At 50.1% G+C, this 14,148-nt stretch overlaps 1 protein-coding gene across 1 annotated transcript; it reads left to right on the plus strand.

The window, feature by feature from the left end:
* Positions 1–1,313: 1,313 nt before the first annotated feature.
* Positions 1,314–11,008, plus strand: LOC124692779 (phosphoenolpyruvate carboxylase 1-like). The gene is made up of 10 exons (XM_047226214.1): positions 1,314–1,585; positions 1,685–2,076; positions 2,214–2,298; positions 7,441–7,663; positions 8,220–8,323; positions 8,423–8,510; positions 8,713–8,867; positions 8,961–9,959; positions 10,051–10,437; positions 10,531–11,008. Exons 1-10 carry the CDS (start codon positions 1,421–1,423, stop codon positions 10,822–10,824), a joined length of 2,892 nt encoding a protein of 963 aa, XP_047082170.1. The 5' UTR covers positions 1,314–1,420; the 3' UTR covers positions 10,825–11,008.
* The last annotated feature ends 3,140 nt before the right edge of the window (positions 11,009–14,148 follow it).

Genomic DNA, 14,148 nt, shown 5'->3' on the forward strand with positions numbered 1-14,148 from the left:
CCGCCCATCCCGGGCTCCGGCCGCGCCCGCATTGCGGAGATCCGGAGGCGCCGCGCGCAGCTGCCGGCGGACCTCCAGGATGATCCCGCGTACGGCGACGCAAGTCCCAACTGGGACTTGTGGTTCAAGGTGGAGCACGATGCGCGCCGGCGCACGTGCTTCACGTCCGCGACGGCGCGGCCTCGCGCGCAGCCGCGCACACCTGCAAGGCGGGCTGGCCGCCACCCCGGCGGGCTCTACATCGACGAGCCCCAGCCCCAGCCCCAGCACCAGTCCCAGCCGCAGCCCCAACCCCAGCCCCAGGAGGAGGACAACCCGGAGCTGCAGGCGGCGCTCGCAACGTCCCGCGAGCAGCGCGACCTTGACGAGCTGGCCAAATGGCCGCACCTCGCCGAGACGCGCGCGCCTCCGCGCTGGAGGAGAAGGCCAGGAAGGCCCAGGAGGACGCCCAGGCGGAGGTGTGGGCCTTCCTCGAGATGGCGCGCCAGCAGGAGGAGGCCACGCGCCAGGCGGCACTCCGGGAGGAGGAGGAGCGCCGGGCCGCGCTCCTGGCGGAGGAGGAGCAACGGGCCGCGCTCCGGCTAGAGGCGGAGCTGCAGGCCGCAGGGGAGGAGAAGCTCCGGTAGGAGTCCGCGCGGAGGGCACGGTTGCGCAGGCCGGCGAGCCCTCCGAACCCGCACTCCGCCTGGGAAAGGGCGCAGTGGTCACCCTGGCCGGAGTCCCCGGCGCCCTCCGGCGTTTCGAGCCGGAACAGCGCGTCGCCGCCGTGGGGCGTCGTCCTCATCGACGGCGACAACGACGAGTACTACTGGGAGTACTACTGCCGGCGGCCACCATGCTCACAAACCCTGGTTAGGGTTTGGTTTTGTTTTAGTTTAAAGCCCATATAGGGCTTTCTTTTGTGTAAAAGTTGCCCAAAATTGGGCTAAGTTTAATTAACCACTAGTTTAAATTTATTTTTGATTGTTTTCCTTTTTCATTTTTATTTTTGTTTTTTTATTACATATGCGCTGCGTCCGCGCGGTGGACGCAGCGTGCGACGGAAATGGACACGTGGACGCGGACCGCTGTTCGCGTGTCCGCTCGGCCTGCCCAAAACGGACAGCCCAGCGCGTCCGTTTGGCTCGGTTGGAGATGCCCTAACGAAACCAAAATCTGCATAGTTTGGACTGTCAGACACTCCGTGCCTCCGCTTTAAGCCGCCTTTCCAACCGCCAAGGGCCGTACTATTCCCGTGCACACACTCAGCATTCAGTCAGTCACACACTCTAGCACCGTCCGGCGCTTATTAGACACCCACGGCTAGCTAAGCAGCATCGTCCCATCCATATTCGTAGCCATACACTGCCCGCCCGAGAAAGATCGAGTGCGCTTTCTCCTCCTGCCCGGCCTCGTCGTCGCTTAGCTTCCCGCCACGAGTATGACGGCGCCCATGGAGCGGCACCACTCCATCGACGCGCAGCTCCGCCTCCTCGCCCCTGGCAAGGTCTCCGAGGACGACAAGCTCATCGAGTACGACGCCCTCCTCGTCGACCGCTTCCTCGACATCCTCCAGGACCTCCACGGCCCTCACCTGCGCGAATTCGTAAGTGCCGATTCTTAATTAGTGAAGTTCTTTTCCTTCCCGCGAGCATGAAAGCTTGACCTGGCTGGCCAATGCTCGCCGACGATGTCGTGGGTGCAGGTGCAGGATTGCTACGAGCTGTCGGCGGAGTACGAGGGCGACCGCGACGCGGCGCGGCTGGAGGAGCTGGGCGGCAGGCTGACGGGTCTGGCCCCCGCCGACGCCATCGTGGTGGCCAGCTCCTTCTCCCACATGCTCAACCTGGCCAACCTCGCAGAGGAGGTGCAGATCGCCAACCGCCGTAGGAACAAGCTCAAGCGCGGGGACTTCGCCGACGAGGCCTCCGCCACCACCGAGTCCGACATCGAGGAGACGCTCAAGAGGCTCGTGTCCGAGCTCGGCAAGTCCCGCGACGAGGTCTTCGACGCGCTCAAGAACCAGACCGTCGACCTCGTCTTCACCGCCCACCCCACGCAGTCCATCCGGAGGTCGCTCCTCCAGAAGCACGGAAGGTTTGTTACTAGTTGCTCTCTGAAATTACACCACTCAAAAAAGGTCTCTGTTCCTCCAGTTTCTGTTGCATTTCAAATCTTATCAGAGGAATTAATCGCTTGTGTGGTTTGTTGTTTTGTGTGTGCATGAACTGCAGGATACGGAATTGCCTGAGGCAGCTGTACGCCAAGGACATCACGGCCGACGACAAGCAGGAGCTCGACGAGGCTCTTCAGAGAGAGGTATGTGGCGTTTCACTCATCCATATCTATCTATCTATCTATCTATCTATCTATCTATCTATCTATCTATCTATCTATCTATACATGTACGTATGGATGAATCTGAGACAATTCAGCACAGTATGTAGTAGCAGAACTCTGAATGTTACAATTGCTGCTCACTGCTATGATTTGGGATCCTTAATTTGGATCCACCAAACCAATCTATTTCAGGCATATCCTTATTGTTGTTGTTTGTGGCGAACCATATATTGTGCTGTCAACTTGAGTTCTTGGTGACATGTTGGACTTGTCCTTTGTAGCAATTCCTCAGTTGTCTCCTGCCAGATATAGTAACCCGATCTGTGGGTGAAATATTTGGGTGAATATTCTGATGTCTTTTTAATTTAGATGTCACATTCATTTATTGATTCATAATCGAAATGTGCGGACACGTGGCACCTGTGCGGGACCGAAAATACTTGAGTATACACACTATAAATTATATTAGCAAGGTTTCTCTAATATTTAATCGACTAAGAATTAGCTTAGTTGGTAGTCGATTACCATACCATTAGATTGCATTGTGGTTCGTGCTAGCTAAATTGCAACATTAGTTGCAACCGAGATTTTTATGGTTGCACACGAGGTTGCAAGTGAGATTCCACTACTTACAACATGGTTTGCAACCGAGAAAAATAATCTAAACCGTTAAGTTGGCTTAAAATTCATAAGAGATCATCTTTTAGCTAGGGGAAGTCATCCTTCTCTTCCTCCATTCTCTCTCTGCCAACTAAGCAAAAATCTAACGTGGAAACCATAAGAAAAGGCTGACATCACCCCATTGTACGTGTCCTTACCTTCAGCACCATAGATGTGAAAGATGGCTTTGCCACGTTGGATTTTAGCTTAATTGTCTTAAGAAATGATCTCTCAAAAGAAAAGATAAAGCTATTTCTCTACTGTACCTATGTCTTGCCTTGCCAACGCAGCTTTATACTAATATCTATGAATTTACATTAACTGTTTGGGACGACAATAAGGAATAACACATTGTATTGATTCTATTTATTGTCTTCTTTAGATGATGTGAGAGGTTAAGGTAAGACACGTCTTCTATACCATTTTTACAAGCCCTATGAACACTCTCAAGCGTACATATATAACGTAATACATATAACTAAGAGGTTATAATTAAGAAAAATATAAGGGTGAATGGATAAGGCATAATATTTATTCACGATCATTCTATGAGTAATTATAAAATGATATTGAAGATTACAGATGAATTCTAATTCACACTTTTTATATTGGTATAATAATATAGAAAATGTACATCCTTATGAGATTAAGTGACATATCTCTGATTTCATCTATGTTGGGGCCATATTAAACATGCATATTTTCCCTAAAATCATAAAATTTGCAGTTTTAGTAGACTTTACAGAAGCAAACATGTTTTATGAGTTAGAATACTAAATAGAGTAACAACTCTACAAATGCACATTATATTAACAAAAAGGTACCCCTTTACTGTGTTTTCCTCTTACTGAACCACACACCGATTTTTTATGATATTTACCAAGCATTTATATGCAAGCTTCCGAAACGTGGAGATTCTGGATGGTCGTGGATGTCCTGGTATTATCAAACGAGCCATCACTGTTTAATTCTTGTCTCTTTGGAGTTGCAACCTACACGTGTACACAGGGTCAGTCCATAGATTTCAGGGGCCCTAGAGCGACACAACATTATGGGCCCATTATTCACAATGGCGAAGCTTTTCTTGGGTAGGAGGCCATGCCCCACTACTCTAGAAATATCCTTAGATATATCTATTTATACAAAATTCTAAATGGTACTCAAAGTTCAAGCATGATTGGTGTTTGAGCCCTTAACAATCTCCATCAAGCTTGCAACTTTGGTCACACACAAAATATTTAAAAAATATTAGTATTCTGCAAGATAAATATTAGGGTAATGCACTAGAAAACTAAAAAAATATTTATATTTGAAATATCCATGGTCTTCAGAATCTCGGTGAAAACGTTTGAAACTATTTATTTATATTGATCGAGCTAACTATATTCCATGATTCCTACTTCTACCAATAGCTATTTGTGCACATGTGTATATACATATGTATTTGTAGAATTAATCATAGGAAATTATGAGTGTCGGTGTTCTCCTACAGATTTGGGAAGGCTAGAGAGAAATTGTGTCACCAGAGAAGTTATTTAGAAATATTATAGTATTTTTCTGTTAAAAAGACTCGGAGTGTAGACATAGTAAGCTGCAGCTTCGGCCTTCCATATTTTCTAAAATTATTCTAAACCGTACGACCTAGAGATCAAATGTTAAATATTTACTTTGGTAAGAGGAGTCAGAATAAAAGCACGCTAAGCTGCAGCTTAAGACATATATATTTTCTAGTAAAATATAAATACAAATACACTACGTATGCAAATAACTCTTGCGTCCGGCCCCAATAGATACTGAGGGCCTGGGACAAGCACACCTCTTCCCCACCCTATGGGCCGGCCTTGCATGTACAGAATCTCAAGAGAAGATTTGGTGTACCATGCTCATGGTTTTTATAATATTTAAAATTATACTTCAATGTTTTAAAATTATAAATTTTATTTCATGTATAAATACACATGTTCTGAATACTCGTGCAAAGTACCGGTATAAATTTCATTATATTTCGAGCTATGGAAAAATAACAAATTAAATATTTATTAGAAATTTATCTTTTTTATATAGCTCAAAATATGCATATGCATATACACATTTAATTTCAAATTATTTAGGATCACACAAATATAGTTTTCAAATACCAGGATCACTAGTACTGGTGTACCAAAGACACGTTTTGTTCTCACCTCTATAAAGCCGAATGTGTATATGTACACTTCGATTCTGTCTCTCTCGATAACCAACTTGTGGTTAGGAGGGCAGTAGCACCTCCAGTCCACCAGAGTTTAAACTCAAGGTTTGACACTTTGGTGTCTTATTAAAGGTGGAATATTTTTTAGTGGGAGGCGATGTTTCCGTCGACAGCGAGGCGCCCGTGGTGATTTCGTAAATCTCTGAACCCATCGGATAAAGTTTCTTGGACGCAGTTTCTCGGAGGTGCTCGACTGCTCGTAAGGGTAGGATGTGTGTGAGCGCGTTCATAGGGATAAATGTATGTGCTTATATGTGAGCATCTACGTTTGTACTGTGTTTTCACAAAAAAAGATTTTATCTCTCTCCCCAACTACATCGCAGGCAGCCATCATCCTTCGACACATCCGGGCAGAGGAGAAGGCCACCATGATCACCCGCTTCTCCGCGAGCTGCTCCCCTCAGCACTCTCCCCGTGGCCGCCTCATCTTGTTTGGTGGTCTGGGACGCGTTGACTGCGTGCCAATCGAGGTCTTGACATGTAGGAAGCACGGCGGCGACGTAGGGCCTGTTTTCTTGGCTTAGATTTTTTTTTCGAAAATATCATATATTAACAACGTCATGTCCTAATGGTATAAAGAATGCACATAGCCAAAAAAGAGAAGAATAAAAAAAAAGTCCCGCTACAGAGTTCCATTGTTTGAAAAAGCAACACTGACACCATCAAGACAACACCAGAAGATCAGCTTATGCATAAACGATGTTTCTAAGAAGAAAACAATGCACAAACATTATCGTCGCCTGATCATATATCTTAGGTTTTCACCTGAAAAAATCTCTCACTCTCAAAACAATGTCTTCAACAAGAACATTGCCAGCCAGAACCAATTAAGCTCAGAACTTAGATTTTTACCCTGAAAGATAAAACTCTGAACTTCTCCTGTGCAGTCGCCCCCACATGCAATTTATTGTTTCAAGTCACGAAACACCAAGCTAATTCCACCTCGCTACCAAGATCCGACCAACATTGCTATTTCATCTCGGCTTTCATGACCTTCTTCGCCAGCACCATGGAAAGAAAACTAACTCCATGATATTAACTGCCAGCAGAGCTTAGAAGTTCTTCCTCTAAAACCAAACGGTCAGATAAAAATATGGATTTGCACAACCGAAATCACCAAATCCAACAATTTTCAAGCATTGATAGCACAATAAATTTCACCGGCAGATCGACAACTTGGTGGGAGAAGAATCCAAAGACCACCACCTTTATTCATATCGAACCCCAACGATGCCGACTATCCCAGGTCAGCCGAGGCAATGCGGAGACACTAGGCAAAGAAGCCCTCGCCTGAGTAGCGCCCTGCAGTCCAGCAGCCAGCCCTCAACCGTCGACAGCCAAGACCGCGGAGAGGACGGATAGGACCGATCCCCCGGCCTGCACCTCGGTCGCCAGCACGGCGCGCCACCAGTGGCAACCACCACCGCCACCTCGACGCCATGACTCCGCCTGGATTACTTCGCCACAGACGAGCCTCCCGCCGCCGCCCCAGCAGCACGTGCAGCCGTCCCCGGAGATCACCGACCCCAGACCACCGTTTGGCGGCCGGGCCAACCACCACCGCGGCCGAGGCCGGTGGCAGTGGCAGCGAGGACGGCCGGGATCGGCCGGTTGCTGGCGGCGCGCAGCCTGAGGGGAAAGGTTTTCTTAACCTCTTGTCGTCTCTCATATGGCTTGGATTTAGCCTCATGCTTGGAACCGAATGGTTCTTGCCAGGATTTGGAGGCCAATTCGATCTTCCAGCGTTTGTTCCCGATCTGGAGCTCCACCGGACTGGCTTCATATTTTTAGATGCCTAGTGCTAGCTTTAAACGTAATTTTTACATGTCCCTGATCCATTATTCCAGACTCTCTTTGTCGATTTGCTTCTGGGAAGAGAGAGGCTGTGGTTGGGATTTGGGAACAAGATAAAGAAGAAGCACGGGAGGTCCTTTTGGCAATATCTAAAACCGACAGCATAGATCTTAAAGTAAAACTGTAAGCCTGAGATCAGCCTGAAATGCCCACATATATGTAGACTTTGTTTTTCGCAAGTTTCCTCGATAAAAATATGCTAGAACTTCGAATCCTTTCAATTCCTTATATTCAGTTAATACCTCGTGAGAAGCTTAGAAGATAGAAATGGCTGCAATAACTTTACATTTATCTTTTTCTGTATCACTAATGTTGGCTAATTTAAGATAGTTGTGATGCCTTTTGCCGGTACCTCCCAGATTCAAGCTGCTTTTCGAACTGATGAAATACGGAGAACACAGCCTACTCCACAGGATGAAATGCGTGCCGGGATGAGTTACTTCCACGAAACAATATGGAAGGGTGTTCCAAAGTTTTTGCGTCGCGTGGACACAGCTCTTAAGAATATCGGAATTGATGAGCGTCTTCCATACAATGCTCCTCTCATTCAGTTCTCATCTTGGATGGGTGGTGACCGTGATGGTAAAATTCTCTTACATATGATGTTCCTTGTACTACCTCCGTTCCAGTTCATAGGGCTTGCGCGTATCCCTAGGTTGTTAATTTGGTTAACATAATATTATTTAAATAATATAAAAATTATATCATTAGAAAGTGGAACATCTAAGCTTTCTAATGATATATATTTTGTAATACATATATTGCATTATCATCATCAAATTTACGACCTAGAGACACGCGTAAGTCCTATGAACTAAGACGGAGGGAGTACAATACATGAGCGGTGCTTAGGAAGATAAATAAGTTTGCATGACTAGAGAAACTAAATAGCCAGTGAAATTTCTTTTGTGAATGCAAGGTAACTTTCATGAAAATTGGTGCCGTTGTAGATTGTAATAGCATATCTTTTAGATTAATTATGTAATAGCTGGTTCCTTTTTTATATAATTGTAGTTGAGAGGGAAACTCAGTTCTTATACCCAAAATGCATTACGAATTATTACCGATCAACATTTTTTAGTATTCGTTCTAGTCTTGGTAACACCTATTCTCTGAAACTCTGTCCCTGGCTATACAGGAAATCCCAGAGTTACACCAGAGGTGACAAGGGATGTATGCCTGCTGGCTAGAATGACGGCGGCAAACTTGCACTTCTCTCAGATAGAGGAGCTCATGTTTGAGGTATTGCTTGAAAGAGTCGCCACTCCCATGCTGTCTTCCTTTGTTAGTTTCCTCTATTCAATGGTCTTCCATGTTAATTGGGTCTAGTACATTTGGTAGCTCTCAATGTGGCGATGCAACGATGAACTTCGAGTCCGAGATGAGGAATTGCACCGTACTTCGAGGAAAGCTGAAAAACATTACATCGGTACGTTGGAGTTTTTTTTTCTCTTGTATCCATTAATTCAAAGAGTTAATTTTCATCCATGTGATGTGTGTTGTTCGAAGGATAATCTTGGTTTGTCGATTCTGTTTCTTTTGCCTTGTTAATCAGTTTATCTTTGATGTCATGAACTAGGTCTGCTAATACTGTTCATTTCTACATTAAAATTGCCAACATTCTGATGCAGAGTTCTGGAAGCAAGTTCCCCCGACTGAACCTTACCGTGTGATACTCGGGTATGTACGGGACAAACTGTACTTCACACGCGAGCGTGCACGCCATCTATTGACTACCGGATCTTCTGACATTCCTACGGAGTCCACCTTCATCAACGTGGAAGAGGTAATCTTCAAAACAGCACAGCATCTATGGCAATTCATCGATCCCTCATTTCTTTCTGAATGTTGTTGATCATTTACCTGTCTGATTTTGCAGTTTCTGGAGCCCCTCGAGCTGTGCTACCGATCACTGTGTGACAGCGGCGACAAGACCGTCGCCGACGGGAGTCTCCTCGATTTCCTGCGCCAGGTGTCCACCTTCGGGCTCTCTCTCGTGAAGCTCGACATTCGGCAGGAGTCGGAGCGGCACGCCGACGCCCTGGACGCGATCACCACGTACCTTGGCATCGGCTCGTACCGCTCGTGGCCGGAGGAGAAGCGGCAGGAGTGGCTTCTGTCAGAGCTGAGGGGCAAGCGTCCCCTGTTCGGCGACGACCTCCCCATGAACGAGGAGGTGGCGGACGTCATCGGCACGTTCCGCGTCCTCGCGGAGCTTCCGCCGGACTGCTTCGGCGCCTACGTCATCTCCATGGCGACGGCGCCGTCCGACGTGCTCGCGGTCGAGCTCCTGCAGCGGGAGTGCCATGTGGAGCACCCACTGAGGGTGGTCCCGCTGTTCGAGAAGCTCGCCGACCTGGAGTCTGCCCCGGCCGCCGTCGCGCGGCTGTTCTCGATCGACTGGTACATGGACAGGATCGGCGGCAAGCAGGAGGTGATGATCGGGTACTCGGACTCCGGCAAGGACGCCGGTCGTCTGTCCGCGGCTTGGCAGCTGTACAAGGCACAGGAGCAGCTCGTGGAGGTGGCGAAACAGTACGGGGTGAAGCTGACCATGTTCCACGGGAGAGGCGGCACGGTCGGCAGGGGCGGAGGGCCGACCCATCTGGCCATACTGTCCCAGCCGCCGGAGACCATCCATGGGTCTCTCCGCGTGACGGTGCAGGGCGAGGTGATCGAGCACTCGTTTGGGGAGGAGCACCTCTGCTTCAGGACTCTGCAGCGGTTCACGGCGGCCACCCTCGAGCACGGCATGCACCCCCCGGTGTCCCCCAAGCCCGAGTGGCGCGCCCTCATGGACGAGATGGCCGTGGTGGCCACCGAGGAGTACCGAGCCATGGTGTTCAAAGAACCAAGATTCGTCGAGTACTTCAGATCGGTATATATGTTCATTGCAAGATGATGTAGCGGAGACATCAATTTTTTTTTGCTGTCAACGTTGTGGTAACTGAACATATGTTTTCTTGCAGGCGACTCCTGAAACGGAGTACGGTAGGATGAACATCGGCAGCCGGCCGTCGAAGCGGAAGCCCGGCGGCGGCATCGAGACGCTGCGCGCGATCCCGTGGATCTTCGCGTGGACGCAGACGAGGTTCCACCTCCCTGTGTGGCTCGGGTTCGGCGCCGCCTTCAAGCACGCGATGCACAAGGACATCAGGAACATCCAGGCTCTGAGGGAAATGTACAACGAGTGGCCGTTCTTCAGGGTCACCCTGGACCTGCTCGAGATGGTCTTCGCCAAGGGGGACCCCGGCATCGCCGCGCTTTACGACGAGCTGCTCGTCGCCGACGACCTGAAGCCTCTCGGGGAGCAGCTGAGGAGCAACTACGAGGAGACAAGGAAGCTGCTCGTCCAGGTGAAAACGATTTACAGTACATTCTAGCATCTCCACGGTTGTTCATCAAGCTTGGTTACTTGATCTCAAACGAGTGATGGTCTGGTGCTGCAGGTTGCTGGTCATAAGGACGTTCTTGAAGACGACCCGTACCTGAAGCAGCGGCTGAGGCTGCGCGACCCTTACATCACGATCCTGAACGTCTGCCAGGCATTCACGCTGAAGCGGATCAGGGACCCCAGCTTCCAGGTGACGGCGCAGCGGCCGCTGTCCAAGGAGTTCGTCGACGAGAACCAGCAGGCTTCGCTGGTGAAGCTGAACGCGGCGAGCGAGTACGCGCCGGGACTGGAGGACACGCTCATCCTCACCATGAAGGGCATCGCTGCCGGCATGCAGAACACGGGTTAGATTTCAGACTGCCCCGGGTTTTGTTGTGTGTAAATCTTCAGACTGCCTATTCTGGAATTCAGAATTTACAAGAAATTACAATGTCGAAATAATGTTCGCCTGCTTGATGTAAATGTGAAGTGGAACTTCTCAGCTGTTCAATCAGTGTATAAATATGTCAAACAAACAAATGCGGTTCACTAAAGACATTTGTCTCATAACTATTACTGTACTTGACATCAGTGTAAGCCACTTGTTTTTTTGTGCAGCAATCTATATGTGCGGTGAACACCATACCATTTCATTAGTTTTCAGCCTTGTATTACCCTCCCCTCGCGTCACACCCTCCACGCGACCGTGGGGGTGGCCCACCGCCGCCGCTCCTCCCCTTCGTTATTCTCCTCCTCGCCGCCCCGGCTGGTTAAGCTCAAGACACCGGTGAAGGGTCGGCGGGGATCTGGGCTCTCGGCTCCCTGCGCGGTGAATAGGTGGAGGACCTCCGCATCGGGCTCGCCGCTGCTGTGGCGGCTGCTTGTTAGTCTCCCCTGCTCCGACGGATGATCTCCAGAACAGCCTAGGTAAGAGCATCTCTAACAGAGCCCGTAAATCCCGTCGGAACCGAACTTTTCCGACAGATTTACGGGTTCGGGCCGAGTGTGTCGCAGATCAGCGACCGAAAAGATGGGCCGGCCCGTAAAATAAGTTCAGGGGCCCGAACAAGTCCCCGAACGGCCCCTATTAAAAGGGTTCGCGGAGGGGAGTTCGGGTCGCAAACCCTACTCCCCTCCGCCGCCGCCACTGACCATTTCCGGCGAGCAATCCAGCTCGCCCCAGCCACCGATCGAAAGCCCGCCGCCACGCGATGTTGTCCCGTGGAGCCTCCCAAGGCCGTGGCACCGGATTGGGCGGCGGCGACTCGCCGCTACGCCCGCCTGTCTTCCGCACCGATGCGGAGCGGCGGAAATGGAACCGGTCGGAGGGCGCGCGCAAGCGCAGCGCCCGCCGGTGGACGAACTGGGGGATCACGCCCCCAGGGAAGCTCGCCAGGTACGGCAACGCCGGTGAGGTCTCATCCTCCGGCCAGTCAAGCCACGGACCGCGGCTCCCCATCGCGGACAGCAACGACGACGAGGACCTCATCCTCGCGCGGTCGCCCACCTTCTCCGCCGGGGACTATGTCCACGGCAGCGATGAGGAGGACGCTGTCCTCGCGCAGACCAAGGCCATCAGCGAGGCGGAGGCTCGCGCAAGCTTCCGCTGGGAGGAGGCGGAAGTCGTCCGCCTCGTCCGTGAATACGAGGCGGCCCGCCGGGAGGCCCGCGTCCGCCCGTCAAGCTCGAAATTGTCGAGCTTGACACCAACGACGCGTGAAGCTTATCGACGACAGCGTCGGCGCCCTCTGCCGCCGAACCGTTGTGCCACCACCGGCATCGCCGCGCGCGTAGGTCAATATAGTGGCCGCATTTTGCTTTAGCTAACTAGTGCCCGCCGGTGTACCAGTAACGTAGCTTTAATTTTATGAACAATGTATGTTTTAATTTTATGAACAATGTATGTTTTGATGCTCAATCGGGGCATCAAATTGATGTCGAACTATGATCATCGCCTAATTTACCCACGCCATTTCAAATTCCGCTTTTCAGTTCCACTTTTACGGTTTCTAATCTGCGCCACTGCCAAATTCGAACGAACTCCCGTTTTCGGAAGACTGAAAACCACTTTTTTCGGTTTGTACTTTTTCGGGCTCTCTTAGAGATGCTCTAAGGGAGGCGGCTGTTGGTGTCCTCCTTGGTAGGGGATCCAGAAATCAGGGCGGCGGGGCCCTGGGATGGTTGGCAACGTCGACTCTCCGTTGGGGTGGCACTCGGTGGATGTTGGCTGCCGTCCTCAGCTGCGTTGACGGCGACTCGGCGGCAAGTGTTGGTCGAACGCGTCGACCTCTCGAGCGTTGTGCGTCAGATCTGACGGGTGATTTCCTCTGTCAGATCTGTGGCCCGCCTGGCTGCCGAAGCTTGACTAGGTGGGTTATGGTGAGTCATGCGGCAGGGGCCTCCGGAAGAAATTCATATTCATGGCCAGTGGCGATGACGGTAGTGACGCCTGCGGGCATCACTCCCTCATTGGAGGCGCCATCGAGGATCCCCTCCCTCCTACCATTCACCTCTAGGCCGGGTGAAAACCCAATTCCTCTCGGAATGGGCGGCGTCTATGCCTCCGGCGTCTGATCATGCAACAAGGCGATCAGCGGAACGTGATTGAAAAATATCAATCGTTGTCGCAGAGTATTACTGAAAGGGTAGACTAGAGACTAGAAGGAGGGTTGAATAGGAGCTTCACAAGTTTTTACCTTTTTCAATTTTTATAGCCGAAGCGGGAAAATAAAGGTCATTTCTTGAAGTAAATGAGGAACCTATATGAGATGCAAACAAGGAAATGGAAGCGGTACAACCGGGAGCAAGTGGAGGCGAGCCGCGATATATTTTCCGCAGTTCCTTCCACAAGAGAAAGTACGGCTACGCTGAGTAGGCGTGCCACCACAAAGGTGTTAACCGCTACAAAGGTATCACCTTATTCCTTGTGAGCACACCACAAAGACGTTCACACCTTATTAACTAAGCAAGGTCGGTCAAGACGGCTAACCTTCAAACAAGGTTGGGACACACTCGACAAAGGACGGAGACTCCCAACAACATCACGAACTAGTCACAAAAGGATCTAAACTTTAGATGCTCCCAACAAGAAGGACCCAGAAAGGAGATCTGAGGTTTCCAACTCCACAAAGAAAAGTATGGGGATCACGAAATTTGGTGGGTATATAGGTAGATCTTGTCCTCCTCCATCGTTTCCCAAAGTTTGGGGTGTTTGATTTGTTAGAGATGGAGATACACACGATTGGAGCTCAAGACTTATGGAGGAGAGAGAGTGTTCTTGGGTCTCAGATCTAGATTGAGGAGGAAGAATTTCTTTGTCTTGGTCTTAGATCTAGATTGAGGAGGAAGGAGGATCCCCCTTTTATAGCATGTACAACACTTGTAGCCGTTGCAGCATCGAGGGGTGTGGGGATGATCCGGGTTTATAAACCTCGAAAGATCCCCCCCCCCCCCTTCCCCCAGATGATCTGGTCTTGGGGGGCCGGATAGAGTGAGCTTCCGCTTGGCATATGGGAGCCATGGCTCTGGCATTCGGGCCAGATGAAACGAAGGGACGGGGGCCGAATGGAAATACCATCTGCTCAGGCATCTGGTAGCTGGCCAACACCTGGTATCCGGGATGGATGAAACGAGCATCCAGGGACCGGATGGAAGTTTCATCCGCCCCGGCTTTTATCTGCACACGTGTCATCTT

This window comes from Lolium rigidum, chromosome 1 (genome assembly GCF_022539505.1).
Source record: "Lolium rigidum isolate FL_2022 chromosome 1, APGP_CSIRO_Lrig_0.1, whole genome shotgun sequence".
Classification (NCBI taxonomy): Eukaryota; Viridiplantae; Streptophyta; class Magnoliopsida; order Poales; family Poaceae; genus Lolium; species Lolium rigidum.